The sequence below is a fragment of the Ischnura elegans genome, chromosome X (genome assembly GCF_921293095.1).
Source record: "Ischnura elegans chromosome X, ioIscEleg1.1, whole genome shotgun sequence".
Classification (NCBI taxonomy): domain Eukaryota; kingdom Metazoa; phylum Arthropoda; class Insecta; order Odonata; family Coenagrionidae; genus Ischnura; species Ischnura elegans.
Window position 1 is genome coordinate 85,111,188 of NC_060259.1, and position 16,784 is coordinate 85,127,971.

At 40.1% G+C, this 16,784-nt stretch overlaps 1 protein-coding gene across 1 annotated transcript in view; it reads left to right on the forward strand.

The window, feature by feature from the left end:
• Positions 1-16,784, forward strand: part of LOC124171587 (ubiquitin-conjugating enzyme E2 H) — a 56,057-nt gene continuing 39,273 nt past the window's right edge. Inside the window, exons 1-2 of the mRNA XM_046550765.1 lie at positions 1-346; positions 870-946. Of these exons, the coding sequence (XP_046406721.1) occupies positions 294-346; positions 870-946 (130 nt within the window). The 5' untranslated portion in view covers positions 1-293. The remainder of the gene's footprint in view (positions 347-869; positions 947-16,784) is intronic.

A 16,784-nucleotide genomic window follows, 5' to 3' on the forward strand; every position in this document is an offset into this window, starting at 1 on the left:
GATGGAAACAGAAGCATTGGATAAAATTTATGGCGATCAATGTGGCATAAAGGGAAAAAATTTTGCGTCTTTGTTCATTAACTGTAGCTGCTGTTACTAAGGTCGCCATTGCTGTCAGGAAGCAGAACCTTTGCTTTCTCCTGTCCCCACGTCCATCCCCATGGCCGCCATTATTCTGTGCGTGTGACGTCAAGTAACAGTCGCCATTGCAAGATCAAAGTGAACCCAGCAAGTGGTGTGCGAGAAAGAAGCGATCTGGTAAGGGTGTGATTACCCTAGAGAGGATCACGAAAATGTCCTCGCCAAGTGCTGGAAAGCGTCGTATGGACACAGATGTGATAAAATTGTATCCTTTTCCTGTGATCCAGTGATAGCTGTTAATAAGCGTGATATGGTGCAACTACTGAATCAGCTGCTTAGGTCCCTCACAGGGTTATGGGTTTTTTCCTTTACCTAACCTTGATTCACGTCCTAATATCTGTTAACATTCTTATCTATATTGCTGTACACATCAATTTTAAGTGCAAGTACTTTGCGATGAACGTAATTCGATTTCCAGTTATTTGTGTTTACAAAAACTGTTATTTTTTCGTGTCGTTAAGGTCGTCATATTCTTCCTGTCAACCGTGACATTCGTCTTAAATTGTGTATTGTGCATTTAATTCTGTTATTATTTCATTTATTTTGTATGTTTTTATATTTTATTGTTAATTAGTGCTTGTGGATAATAGAGTGACATGCTCATGCTAATATTTTTGTGGTCAGTACTCATTGGTATGTATCATTGCCCATGGAATTTTGTTATTCGAATATCAATGTGTGTATCTCATAAAATTTATTCAGAAGCTATAATCCTTAGCCTAGACCAGAATTGAAAGCAAGCACGAAGTGACACTTTTAGGAGGCCTGAATGAATTTTGTGTCAAGTTCTTTGGACCACGAAGTAGTAAGTAAATATTGCTTATAATTTTGTACATAATTCCATTTTAGCTTTAGTGGTAAAGTCATTAATAGTGTTATGTGCTTTTTCTTTCCCGTCACCAGTTTTAACTCTTGACGGAAATCATTGTTGCGTATATTTGAGTTATATCTCCATTTGCGTCTTAAAGTAAATACTATTCCGTGTGACCGTAATTTAAATGCCATTCTTTGTGCACAGTTTGTGTGTTATGCCTTGATCATCCTAGGGTATTGTCACTAAATTATTATTCATTTCGATACTAACTTGATTCGTCTTATGAACCTCATAATGCTCAGCATAGTTTGCATTTCTGGTAATGATTTATGAATTACAATCTTGAAATGTACCCCAAGTGTCGGATTGTTTTTCTGGACGATGTATTGAGCAATATGCGGAAGTGGCACACTAGTAAACACAAACGCGTGTTACTGATTGCAGGGAATTCAGTCGTTGCGTTTGTAGTTCTGCTTTCGTCCCATATTGCAACAGTGAGGTTTTACACTTTGAAGTCCATTAATAATCTATTGCTTTAGTTACTTGGAGTTATCGATTTGAGGAGTATGTATTGCGCTGTTGTTTTTGCTCAAGGCCTTCGAGTGATACCTTACTCATTTTATTGTACTGTGGATGCTAGTATGACAATCGACGACGTTATTTATAATAGCTGTGCACATCGCAGTAATTTCCTGCTTCGACTTGGAGATAATCTTTGGCAAGGAGGCTGGTCAAAATTGTAAACATATCACCTGACAGCTGACATTGCGTGCAATGAAATGCGCGCTGTCTTTCACAAATTTCTTTGCCGTTCATCACGGCGCAAGCGCGAAGTGCAGGGGTTTGGCTAGTTTTAAATGGCCTTGGGCGCGTAGAATAATCCAGATACGGAAGTTGTGTCATTTAATTTAAGGGTTGATTTTAGTGGTCAATCGTCGTATCTTTTACTGTTAACGCCAATTCGATTTGTTATTTTTATCAATATGTGTGTTATCTGTAGACTTCGACAAAGCCTTCGCCATACTCATCATTAATTTATCTGAATTGATATGGCTGATATCACCTTTGACATTAATGCTTTCACTGGAAATCAGAGTCTATTTGGTGATGAATTTTATATTAAGAATTGCAAGGTGTCTTTTGACTTCTATTTTTTTTTTAGTTTTTTTATAAGTACATATCTCATTTCATTGCATTTTTATTTCTGCCCTTTGTGCCTTCAAACGTTTATTTATCTGTCCCTCGGCTTAAGTACTTGTGTGGTTAATGTGCCTGAAAATCCTAAGATTCATAGAATTGTCGAAAAATTGTGTTTACCATCGTTAGTTTAATGGTCTGCATTTAATTCTTGTGGAGAAGCTTTCCTAATTAATTTGTATCACAACTCAATTTATCCTAGATCTCTGCATGATAGTTAAGGAAATAATTGGGACAAGCTGTAGATTTATTTCCAGTACCTAAGATTGGTATTTTTTTGGTATTTACGGCAATTTATCATCTTACCTTGAACTGATTTGTTACATACTTTCATTTAAGCAACATGTCAAGTATGGACCGTGTTGGTGAATGTTACTCCTCTGTCCACTTCTGTTCCCACTTTGAAATTGTGTTTATTTTCCTGTTGAAAGTAGAGAAGGAATCCATTGCAAAACTGGAATTGTATTTTAATGAACATGCATGTATGTGAATGCTACAGGGAAAAGAACGTGCAATAATTATTTCTGATTTGCTACATTCTCATTTTAAATATATTTTTGGTATACTGGAACCCTCAGTATTGGCTGTTGGATATTCATGATAGTCCTGCTGCAAGCGAGTTAACCCTTTCATTGTGATCGTTTCCTTGGGCAACTATGTAAAATTCTCTGCAAAGTGTTAGCACAGTATTTAGCCACTCCAAATTTAAAATTTGGCTTAATTTTTCAGTAATTTACAATCTTTCTCAGTCATAGCTGTGGTGGTTGCTGTGAATTTATTTGGTTGGTGGCAATGATTGATGTTTTTGATAAACAGTGTGAATCATAGGCATGGGTATCAATTACAAGGAAGCCAATGTTATGTAGGTCTATTGTGTATAAAGAGGAATGAATGCATGTGAAGCCAATCATAAGTGTAAATGAGCGCAAATATGAGAAGGTGGTATATTTTTGATACTTGGGGAGCATGTTTGTGGGAAAAAAGTGCAGGAGTAAGGATATACTGATACCAGATCATAGCTTAATTGAAGGTGGAATTCATAAATGGGAAAGAGCTGATGTGAGGATTGTAGCGTAAGAATGTAAAGGTAAGGTTTATGAAGACTTTATGGTGTAACAGTAGTCGTTGTGGTAATGTTAATGCTTATTTATTGAAATATTACCAATAAAGTAGCTTCACGAATCGTTTAGGCAGTCTCCCCTCCCCTCATGGACGTCCCTCTTCAATTCAAAATAGGGCCTACTCAAAACCCTATTCTCTTCCTATCTTTCCCTCATTTACCCAACATTCTACCCTCTTTCCCTTTTTCAAAATCTCCTCCCCACTGAGTACTGGCTCCATCCATACCTTCTGTCTCCTCCATTTCTCATCAAGAAGCTGCCTCTCCTCACCCACCATATACAGCATTTCATCGTTCCTCTTCCTTTTTGTCCACTTAATCTTCTCCATTCTTCTCAGCACCTGCATCTAATATGCCTCCAATCTTCTCTCATCGTCCTTCCTAAGTGTCCATGTTTCCGCACTGTTAAGCGCTACACTCATGATCAGACTCTTCTCTAGTCTTTTCTTAAAACTCTTACTTATCGATACTCTCATTAGCTCCTTCCTGTTCGTGAATGCTTCCTTTCCTAACGCAGTTCTCTTCCTAATGTCCTTACTGCTGTATTCCTTTTCCTCTATTGCGCTGCCCAAATTTGTAGTTGAATTACTCTACCTGCTCAAGGTTTTCCCCACCCACTTTTACCTTGAGTCTTAAATTCCTAGATTGTGATGCTTTACAAAACCACATAACCTTTTTCTTCTTGTGATTAAAATGTGAATGCTGGGGAAGGAGATAAAAAGGGAGGCTGAAAGCATATGACAGGGTTCCCACTCAACCTTGAAAACCTTTAAACGGTGAGTAAGCCGTGAATTTTGTATACCGCGAAAAAAAACCTGGAAGAAGCCGTGAATTTTGTCCTAAAGCCTTAAAAATCTCTCAATCTTGATTTTACAATCGTAGGACTATGGTCGACAGATTACAAGAAAAATGGGTATTTCTATCATATTTCAAGGTCATTCATGCACAGACATGGCCACCGATTTATCTGGACATGTCTTTTGAAGCACAATTATTGGTCTGTGTGCCATGATGACACATTGACCTTATACCACGAAAAAACCTGGAAGAAGTGGTGAATTTTGTACTAAAGCCTTAAAAATCTCTCAATATTGACATTGAGTCCCTTTCTGAGATTTCTTACTTTAGAATTGCCGTTACTAAGCATGTACCAATGCCGGAAGACTGGTAACCAAAATTTTCATCAACTCTTGCAAAAATTCAGACACTTCTTAACATCTATGGCACCCTGGTCCCTCCATTTTCCCTCTTACAACCTTTAGCCAATGCTGAATTTTGCAAAGGATATGTGACGTCAGGAGAGATAGCACTTTCATTGCTCTTTGAATTCACGGTGTCTGTCGCGTTTGTTAAATTTGTTGTCAACGTGCCTGCGATGATTGTCACGTGCTCAATATTTCTGCCTGAAATGGTTTATCTACAAACTATGAATTTGAAGACATTTAGACCGTGAAAACCTGGAAAGAACCATACATTTTATAATTCATATTGAGTGAGAACACTGATATGAGGTGCAGAGTAGAATGGGGAAGGTTAATAGAGGGGGAAAGGAACAAGAAGGTGCTAGACATGGTGGGTAAGGAGGGGGGACTTCATGAAGAGGCATTGAATCCATGTAGATAGTGTACAATGCGTAGATGGAAACCTTGTTAGAGGCATCAATGTTAGGTTAGTGGGAAAGTGCAAGGATGAGAATGGGATTTATTAGATAGAATGATTGGAAATGCACCTTATTGTTAATCTAGGCTATGTTAGAGCTTCCATATGACTAAATGGAAGCTCTAACATAGCCTAGATGGTAAATGAGTGCAGCTGCACCCGGAAGCCATTAGCAACGATGCCCCTCGCTGTGAAAACCTACATTCAAAGTAAATGAGCGTAGTCATTTTATACAACAATTAAAAGCATATAAGAGCTATACTTTAACAAAATATTGGTATTTTCTCAAGAAAGAAATTAAAATGTAAACAATGTTGATGTGATCAGCAGATGGAAACAAAAGCCACCATCTTTTCTTAGCATGGTTCTTCCAGCCCCACCTCACCCAAACAGCACCCAAGATTCTTTGTTATCGGCTGGTGCTTAAATTCCAAGTGAAGGCAACATTTATTTAATCTATTCCTAATTGTGAGCACTAGTGCATAACTGTCCTTGATTCATGTTGTTCTTAGGATAAGCTTCCAATTTTGCATCAACTTGCCAAGTTTTTGCCGACATTATAATAAGTTGAATGGTCACCATGCGACATATTTAATAGGAAAGTTGATGCGAAATACTCTGTCTTCCCGAATTAATTATTTGCTTCTTTTGCCTTTTGTTTAGTGTTATAAATTTAATTGCAGCATCTTTTTATTACTGAATTACTTGTGCCTATGATGTGCACCTTGCAATGTGATTGCTTGGAGGACTGCCATTAAGAGTAACTTATTGTCTTTCAATGTTTTTTGAGATACTTAAATGTATTGTTTGTATTCCTCTGTACTTAAAAGTGCAAGTTCTGGTGTATGTTGCGCAAGTTACCTAAATTAAGAATTGGATTTAAAATATTGCATTGATTGTGGGAAAAAGTGCAGCGAGAAAAGAAGAGAGCTATTAGAGATAGGCGAGTTTCTTGTGCGTATGCACAGAGAATAACAGGTGATGCTGGACGTAGCCACAAAAGTATTTTGGCAAAGTATTGGTAGAAAGGTGCATATGAACGTCTCCTCCCTTGTTGCGTTGTATAGAGCAACGAGGATGATGCCAGTGCTCTCAAACCTATGATAATGGCATCAAAATGTCTACTACTCATGGAGAAAATTGGCTTTTTCCTTAAAACTACCCATCCCTTGTAGTCTTGGTGAGATGCAGCTTACAGACCTAGCCGTCCAACATGCAATTCCCCTTTTGATAACTCTTTGTCTTTTCTCATTTCTCACTCTACTTCTTCCTGTGCGGGTGAGGGGTAATATTCAGCTTTATGTGTACTTGGTAGTTCGCTGCCTTTTCATTTTGTCTCTCTCTGTCATATTTTGCGCTTCATGATACCCTTAACCTAATTGTGTACAATGACTTAGCTGAATCAATAATTGTTTTTTCACATAAAATATATCTAACCTTTGATGTCGTATTCTTAGTAAAGTAGCACCTTGCTGTTCCATTTAATACCATCTAGAGACTCTTTTTTCCCAAAAAAAAGGAGTAACATGCTAGAGTGCTACAAATTGCAATTCTAAATGAGAAGTGGTGTTTTTTCTGGCTGACGGAGTCACGCAGAATTTTTAATTGTTATCTTCCGCGGAAGAATTTCACAATTTTAGTTAAGCCCCGCGGAGTTAACATCTGTGAAGGTCCCGGAATGCAACAAAATCTCTCCATCTTATCTGGACTGAACGGAGTACTTCTGTGGCCATTGCCTCCTTAGCAGTTAGTTCACGCCCGTATCTTCTTGAGTACTTGACGCCCTCTCTCTTTGCATTTTGAATCACGTGCCGTCTTGACAAGTGATCTTCTGCTTGATAGCAACAGGGGCCGTTTCGCAAAAAGTATGGATTAGTGTATAAAACGCCGTGTGTGATAAAATTGATGAAATTTATTGAGCAATTTTACACTCTTGTGCATGAATTGGAAGAACGTGTTTCATTTTCGTCCAAAGCGGTATGTAAAACTTATCTAAAGGGAGATCCACTACCTTGGTTTTTGTGAGGTGTTGACTTGGAGTGTTCGTAGGGAATCGCACTGCCTCACTGCGAGTGCCACCCACGCATTTCGTTTGGGGAAGTTCGGCTGGAGGTGATCCCGAAAATGCTTCTGAGTTGCGCATCTAAGGGTTGCTCGGTACTTGAGAGAAGTTGTGATTCACGCATGCGTCTATTGCATGTTGCTGGTAGTCTTGGAATGGAAACTTTTAAATTTTCGCCTTTATAATCTGCCACTTAATTTTGGAGGCCAGGGCGGCACATGAAGTCGAAATATATTATGAGGCTACTCTGACCACGTTTGTATCCCGAAAAAGATTCACTTAGGTTGTGGAAGGGTTTGAATTCAGTCAATTGTAGTTGCCCGTTTTCTTGCGACTGTATTTTACTTGTGGGGTTGCTCTTTCGCGTACAAGATTTTATTACTGATTTCAATAATTAATAATAGTAGGAAGTGGCATAACTTTGGGGGGACGAGGAATGGATCCCCCCAAAGTCTCGGAGAAATGAAAAAGTTATTTAAACTATGGTCATGTTTTGGAATTTAATAGCTGCATCTGCTTAAAGTTAAATTTTTAGTGCCAAAATGATGTAAAAATATCTATGCATGTAATTTTTCAAAAATTTTCCCGGATCCCTCGTTGCCTCGAGGGGGGTAGCCACCCAGGCCATCCCATCCCCCCCGAAGCATATTCCTAGTTACGCCACTGATGGTAGGTGTCAAGACTGTTGCCTGAAAATAATAGGGGGACTTTTCATTTGAAGAGGTGTACGTTTCGTTGGAGTTGGACCGCTTTTTCAAGGCCATAGCGAGCGGGGGAAGAGGAAGGCTTGGCATCTGTTGGTCTTGCGATGATGGTTCGCAGTTGGATGGCAGGACAGCTGTTTTTTTTTTAAGGATGCAAGTGGATTCAATAGAAAGTAATATAATAGAGATAGAGATGACAATGATGGAAGTATGAAAAATTCACTCTATTTTCTGCACTTCCGATGTCGACAAATTATGCCATATACAGGTAATTATGTCTGAACCCCGGGTCGCCAATATCCTTTTACATTGACACTTCCGTTATTTTATCAATCCCGCTGAGGAGTGTTGTCTACTCCTACTCCCATAAATGTGCTATCATAGCTAATATAAACTGCAAATAATGTTGTGTTATATATAAATATATGTCTCAATTGTTTCCTCAGCGTTTATTTTACGCTTGACGCCTTTCGTCGCATTTACTTGAGGAAGTTGTAAAATTGGGTGAAACATTTCTTGCGTTATATTAAATCCGTGGAAAAATTGCAATGTCTGATTTAAACAACATTAAGATTTCCCATTAAGGCGTGAGACAAGGGTTTGCACTGTCCCTCGAAGGTTTTGTTTAAATAGAGAAACCCATCCTAGAAATCCAAGAGAAGGCTGGTGTCGATATTCATGGGGTAAAAATTAGTATGCTGCGATTTGCTGACGAAATAGCGGTTGTAGCAGAGGGGTACGAAAAGGACTAATGCCAGGTAACAAGGCTGCATTCAGGAAATATTTCCTGAGGTTTGCCTGATGAAGTGGAAAATTGGGGGGCGGGTTCGGTTGGATGTGCTAAGCTTATAAATTTGTGTACTTCGGGGTAGAGGGGAGGCTTGTACCCTAGAACTCTGGCTTGTTTCGGAAAACATAGGGTAAGTTCCGTTAGTGAAATGAAAAAAATTCGTTGTATTCCACCGATTTATTTTTAGGAACGACTACGTGCCTAAGGATGACTCCGCTGTTAATCGAAACTAGTCTTACCTTAAAATGAATTGGAGGAGTACAACAAAGTTTTCCATTCCATTAACTATAAAATGAACTTCCACGAAGTTTAGCCTGAGACAATAGAGATAGGGTAAAACCCCATTGCAGGCCCACACCCGCGGCCGTCCTCACGCTCACCTTTTTTTCGGAAGGGGTTGTTTGAGGCAGGGAGCCGACAAGGAAGGCGAAAGGCAACGGACTGGCACCTCCTCACATCCGGGTGACTACGGACACGAACTCTATGAGTTCGTGTTTCCGCCCACCCGGTTTAGTTTTGGTCCCGAACTTTGGTCCTGATTTCGGGTTCTCCGTGATCTTGCGGGTCTCTTCTTGCCCGGTGGTATTCTTCCGGATGAATGTTTTAAGATGGACGATTTTGTTAGATGTTCACTTGATAATCGCCCGCCTGCCTCTCTTCCCAATTTGTACTTCCCTCTTAAATTCCTAGAAAGGCCTATTCCCTTTAATTTTGTGTACGAAACCATTCCCTTCTTTCGTCCGCTTCAGCTTCTCCGTTCTCCTCCACACCCATATCTCGCACGCCTTCCGTATTTTCTCGTACTCGTTTTTCAGCATTCAAGTTTCTGTACCATCAAGGACTGCATAGGGGAGGCCCGATCCCATTCCATAAAAGGCCGATTTCTGTTGCCACTTCGGTCGCATTGTAATCGGGTTTCAAAAATGTCCGCGGCAGTGTGATGAGTACAATGAGATGAACTTTTATATAATATTTTGCTGTATAATGTTTGTCACAGCGAGGAATAGCATTGGAAAGTTACGAATTTCATAGATCACATCATCGTGTATATAAATTTCGGTTGGCACCCCTAATTATGCCTCATTTCCCCGTGAAACTCAGATCACTTTGTCCGTCAGTGACACGAGTGGCGACTCAGTAAACCCATTTAAATGCGCGGTGGACGAAAAGACATTAAGAGGCATAGTTGAGGATCCTCTTTTGTAATATTCGTGCACTGGCACTCAATAGCTCTTTCTTATTCACTAACCCCTCCTTTGCCGACGGTCTTTCTAATACCCGTACTCCTGCGTCCAATTTCTACTGATGTGGTGCCGAAATGGCTTACTTTCTCAACCTGGTCTTGTTTTTACTCATCTGCATTTACGTTAAGCCTCGCATTTCTAGCTTTCGAAGCTTTACAAGACCGCCTTAATTTGGTATTCTTGTGATTAATCTTCTATGTTAATTATATAAATCAATCTACAGCTCCTCATTCTACAACTTTCCTCTTATTCCGAGACGGAATTATAGCTATATAGACAAAATCCTCCTTCCAAGACCCTTTCTCATGGATGCATACTAGTCCGAAACGCATTATGCTCCTAGCCGTCCCTCAATTCTTCAGAAGATCATTTTCCTCGTTCACCGCTATCCATTCCTTCATATCTCTAAGGACTCTCGATTTTCGCCTCTGAAGTTATTGTGAGAGATTATCCGCATCCGACGCGCGTATGATAATATCCTTCCATCCCTTTTCATCCTGGCTTGGCCTATTTTGACTTTGCCTTATCCTGCAGCACACCTGCCCTCAATGCTTGTGAAGCGTTCCTATTTTTTTTCAAATTACCTCCTCGTCAAAGACTCCCTAACCTTTTTGTTTTCCCTTCGTATACTTTTATGCATTTCCCTATCCTTTTATCCTGCGGCTCTGTGTCCTTCCCCTTTTCTTTCTCCTTCAGTACATTTCCTTGTCATCATCGTCCTAACATTCCATGTCTGTTCACTCTTCTGTTTATTCTCCGTCTTCTTGGTCTTTTGTTGTTTCGTGGAGGCTGCTGATAAATCTCTGCAAGGGTTTTGCTTGAGAACGATTCGAGGACCTTGCCAACGCGCTGCTTTTAACGAAGCCCGCAATTAAGCCCCTCGTCCCGTTTGTTGAGCTTTCGACGCTCATTTGATCTCATCCCTGTAATTGCCATTTCAGGGAAGAGATTTTTGGTAAGGTGTTCCTCGTCCATTGTTTGAGTATTTTTTGTGTGGCACCGTATCGTAGACTACAATTGTAGCTTTTGTGTGGCTCCTACCCTTCATCCTATCTGGAATTGGTTGTTCTTGGGGGAGTAATTGAGAATTATCTCCACCGTTGCAGTTGCAGCAGGTAGTTCAAACGCTCAAGCCTACCAACGTGACAAAATTGTTGGCCAAAGGAAAGGAATGGCAAGGTATCAGCTGAAAATCAATAAAAGAAAACGAAGACATTAGGATTCGGCGGCAGAGAGGAGACCAAGAACAACGTTTAACTTGGCAAACAGTAGTTTGGAAGAGTGTCAGGAGGAATTTGCCTATATATAGCTATTTGTTAGCCGAGCAACCATAGACAGATGCAGGATAGGAAGAGAAGAATTGTCTCTAGAAAAGCACTAACGGAGATAGAATTCTTAGTAAAAGTAAATTGTCCTATAATTTAGAATGCAAGCATTGATTTAAATAAAAATTCGTCAGTTTCTACAGCTGGAGCACTTGTCTCTGTGGTAGCGATGAATAGTTAACAGCAGCTGGGAAGTTAATAGTGGAAGCATTATAAATGTGGCATCACCAAAGAATGATGAAGATTAAATGGATTCACCGAGTAGTTAATAAGGGCATCCTAAGAAGAGTGGAAGCAAGAGAACTTTTCCGAAACCCCTTGCAAGATTTAATCGGCCACATCTTGAGGCATGGTGGCCTGATGCAGGCTGTCGTCGTAGGATGAGTCGAAGAGTGGTAGGGAAGAAATGCAAGGAAGACCCTAATTTAATTGCATAGGAGAAGTTGTGAAGGGTATAAAAGTGAATTGGTGCGTAAATGTGTACAAGCAGCAGGAAATATGATCACTTATATGCTAAGGGAATGTCATAGTGCATAGTGTCCAAACGTGGGTCAGACCTTTAAAAAAATGTGAAACTTACTACACTAGTGTATCTAGACTCTGTTTCCTGTTACACAGTTCCACCCTGTGGCGGAACTAGGAATGTCCTTTGGGGAGAATGAGGGAGGTAGATGGGGCTACCACCCCAGGAAACAGGGAGTTCAGGAATTATATTGAAAAATAGCATACCTGAAAATGCATTTTACATCATTTTGGCACCTAAATTTTAACTTAAGCAGATGCAATTATTATATATCAAATCCAGACAAGATTTTTAATTTTTTTTTTTAATTCTTTAAGGCTTTGGGGGGAGAGGACACATCCCCCCATAGTTACGCCACTGGTTCCACCAACTATAGCCATCCACCCTTAATTTGGTGAAAAGGTATGCTGATATGTGAGGGGAGTTTAGAGCTGTATCAAACCTTTCTTGCGTTCATGGCGATCGTACAGCGAAACGTATCCTAAGAAATGCTGCAACCCTTCCTGAGACCACTACCGTCCTTATCTTCAAGTAGACCATCCATCCAATTTCATTTGACATTACATGCACCGCCAACGCGCGAAATCGCTTTCCCAGGGTTCCCACTCAACCGTGAAAGCCTTAAAACCGTGAATAAGTCGTGAATTTCGCCTACCGTGAAAAAAACCTGGAAATTGCCGTGAATTTCGTCATAAAACCATAGAAATCTCTCAAACTTGATTGTAGAAATACGATGGACGGATTTATTTATTTTCCTAACCCCGAAAACAGCACTGAGTGGCCTTTACATCGATGGGATAGAACATAACGACGATAGACGATAACTGACGTCCATGCCCTGGGCAGGGGTAATCTACCCAGGCGGGACTCGAACCCGCGACCTTCAGCTTGGCAGGCGAGGACTGTAACCCGCCGCCACCGAGGCTGGCTTAAAAGGAAAATCGATATTTCGATCATGTTTCAAGGCCGAGTTACGTGCAGATACTGTCCACGCATTTGACTGCTCACGTGTATTCGAAGCGCACCTATTAATTGGTCCGTCTGCCATGACAGCACATTGACCTTAAGCCTGCGATTGGCAGACGTTAACCCTGGCAAAAAATCGGGCACTTCTTTCCTCAATTCTCTGCCACCCTGCTCTCTCAATTTTCCCACTCACACCCTTTAGCCGGACCTGAATTTTGCTGACGATAGGTGACGTCATAAGAGATAGCACTGTCATTGCTCCGTTTGCATTCAAGGCATCTGTTGAGTTTGTTACATTTTTAGTTAACGTGCGGCCGATGATTGTTACGTGGTCATTATTTCTGCCGAAAATGCCTTTTCTACAAACCGTGGATTTGATTAAATTTAGACCGTGAAAACCTGGAAAACCGTAAATTTTGTAATGTAGTTAGAGTGGGAACCCTGTTTGCGATGTGTAGCACCTCAGGAGTCCGGATTGACCGTCCCCAGATAATTGAGTTTTTGCTCGAGGGCATATTTCTCTTTGGAGAACATTTCCTCATGCGGGTAGCATTCTGGTAATTTACTTCGCTGGCGTGAGAGATTAACTTTGGTATAACATTCTGAAGAATAAGTTTTGAATCATAGTAGTAATAGGAAGTTTTCATTTGAATTCTGGTCGATATAACGCGCTTAGAGCGCTTAATCATAGCTCTTACCGTATGGAATGAAGACTATCGTAATTTTTTCCAGTTGATTGCCGAGGTTAGTTGTGTAACTTTGTTGATACGCATCGAAGAAAATAGGGTTGCTCATTAAATCGGAATGGAATCCGCAAACGATGGTGGGAACTAAGTAAAGTTAGTTAGCAGGAAGTTACGAAATAGTTTTTAAAATATAGGTTCTCCTCGTGGTAGATTTCCAGTTATAACGTGAAAACAGGTAATGAAGTTCGTCTCTGTTACTTTTAGCACGGGGCCTTTCCGGAACGGTTGTGTTGGTAAAAAATTTACTACGTACTTGTTGATGCGTCTCTACAGTATCCTTCAAAGCGGGATAGAGATCGCCCCACATAAGCATGCATGAAGGCCATAGCCATGAAATACGCATGTTAGGGTTTTCGTTTTGGAAGGTGGATGCGTTTCGTGATGTTACATTTGAAGGAGGTAGACTTAAGCCTTTTCCTAAAATATTTTCGGGATTGAGACAAGCGAAATGGTTAAGATTGCGTAAAATAAAGTATAATTTTATTATTCCAGAATAGAAAAGAATGTCATTGTATTGTTGCGATGGTGAGACTCGCAAAAATGTAAATTCTCTGCAGTAGAAAAATCGTTAAATTATGGTAAATCTATTAATATTGCTACTACATGTCGTAGTTTCGTGAAACACTTACGGTTAAAATACTGAAGTTGTATGTAATGCGTAAGCTGTAAATATTGATGGAATGAGGGACCAGCGAAATCACTTCGCTATCAGGTAGGATGCCAGAGTGAAAGCCTCAATGATTGCCATTTGTTGCAATACAATCTATTTTTATAATTTTTATTTTTTGTACTCGTGCTTCGTTTTCGAATCACTCACTTCAGGAGAAAACTCTTAAGATGACGCCTCACCCCGCTCGAACGGTGTTCCTTCGCTACTAACTACTATTTAAAATGCACGCTGTCGTCTTCGAATTTTTATGGTATATTGAGTAGATCTAAGTACTTTTTCCAAAATATTTTCTCAAATGCAAAGTTTTTACGTTGGCGATACAGAAAATTGTTGGTGACGTTATCTAAGATTTTACACTTTCCCGGCAAACAGAATATTTAAACTTTTCTCGGAATTCCGCGCGGGTAAGATTTTCTAAGAGCGCCGACGTTTCGGGTTCCGACTCTTCGTTGTCCGAGCCGTGAGAGTGTTGACTGCGTCATTCTCCATATGCCTTGAAAATTTTATGGTGATAAATTTTAAGTGACTAATTCATCGCGAAAAGCAAAATGTAAGACAGGTAGAGACGAATTGATAACTCGTTTTGAGGCAGCCATTTTCCAAGGCCTTGTTTCAAGAAATAGCTCATAACTTCCCACTTCGAAAGGGAAGTCATGCAAGTGCCACCTAAAGGTCTTTCAATATACCTAAATCGAAGGTAGCAATCAGAATGTTTACAGTTCTGTCAAAAACGTACGGGGTTCGCTGCAGACGATTTTGGGACCGGAGGAGTCAATTTCCTTAATGTCTATTGTCGTGAGTGGAAGGTTACCTCTGAAGGGATTGTGCTTACGATTTTGGCTTCCAATATTTAATTGGCCATATACCTCCAATGAGTGAGGATGCCCCCAGCTATTCTCCTTTGCAGATTTAGGGTGGGTTGTTGTACCTTATGTGGCAGAGATGGTGGAGGGAGGGCTGGGTAGGGCCGGCTACCTTTTCGATGCTCTGGGTCATGTGGAATTGCCCAACTATATAGTTACCAGCGGGCTTCCCCCGCTCTTTTCAATGCTGGTCCACAGAGGGATAGGCGCGTTTCTAATTTTAAAATGTAGAAAAAAAGGCAGCGTCGTATGCACAAATTTAATTGGAATGTTCATGTACAAATTGAGGTCAGAGGACCTCTTTAAACACAACACTGAAAGTAATTACACTATCATCTGTTAAACGCACATGATGACTCATACTTACGTATCAACAGGAGACTTGAATGTGGAACCAGCCGCATTTTGATAAAAGTTATTTAAAGAATGCGAGATATTGTTGCAAATGAACAAATGTATCAGTTTGTGCGCCGTTAACGTCAGGAATATTTACCGTTTTTTTTGTTTTTTTTTAATTATTATTTAAAAACCAATTTTAGGAAACAACAGCAATATTTAGGAAGTAAGGTATGCCGTCGCATGTTCTCTGATAAATTCTGTGCATTTTGGTGCCTCATTTATAGAGTTTGGTTGCGTATAAGTTGAGAAATAGGTATTTATACCGTAGAAATAATATAGAAGATCGATTTTCATTGTTAAAAGCTGTGTTCAAGAAAGAACAGTGGATATTTCGATATTTAGGTTCGAATTTCGATTTTTGCTGGGAAGTCGAGCTTTTCGTTTCGATTAAAAATTGATTGCTCTAAAAATCGATTCTGACCGATATTTTTCTATCACCATGTCTAACGGGCTCGGTCACCAATTTTATTATTTTGTCGAATGTGATCTAGTTTGAAAAAAGTCACGCGTATCTTTTTTTTTCGATTCGTAGACTTCTCCTCGAGGTATTTGCGAGGGGTAATCGTCGGCCGTAATCATTTCGCATACAGGTGACATCACGAACTCATCCCGAGCGTGTCGCCGCTACCCTCGACTTTGTCTATGGGCCGCGCGATTTTCCCCGAATGATCGAATGAACCAGAAATGTTGTGACGTCACCAACTCATGAAAAGTGGATGGCAACTTTTTTGTTTTCATTTTATTAATTATATACGAGAGGATGTTTGAATGGGGAAGATTTTCTCTTCGCCGCAACTTATCTTTCCCTTCCATCTGCTAACTTTATTCATGACTTTCGACTCTGTTTAACATAAATTCTTGTTTCGAATTCACATAATTTCAAATTGAACACCTATACTGATACGTTATATTGGCCACTCCACTCCCCCTGTGTTTCCCACACAGTCCCTCTCCTATATTGTGTGCATCCATAGTACTTATGCATTCGTGATAACTCTACAGTTCTTTAATTTACGAAAACTTTCGAGGCATATTGAGTAAAGCTTATCAGTATTAACCTGTATTTCATGATTTTTCACGTGTTGAAGTGTTGTGGTATTTTCTAACTTAAAATACCGAAAATTTTTTGCTAGCTTAAAATCTATTTGCTCTTTATTATGAGATATTCTTTACATATTACGCAAGTTGGAAACGAGAAAATAAAAAATAAAATTTTTCGGGTTGTGCAGCGTAGTACATGTTATCTCCCGTCGTTTCGCTCCTGATAGTTCACCTTTGAAGAAGCGACCTTCGCGAAACGTCGGGAGATAACCTCTACTGTTTTATCAACCATGAACCGCGGAAGCCTGAATGAAGAATAGGGTAGTTTCCTTGTGGAAGGTTATACGGGATTTCCACCGGGTCAGGTTCTCCAACTCCATCTCGGCCGACGTTTCGATGGGCCCATCTCATGGGATTTCAACTCGCCCATCGAAACGTCGGCTGAGATGGAGTTGGAGAACCTGACCCGGTGGAAATCCCGTGTAACCTTCCTCAATTCTATACGCCGGGAAAGCTTACG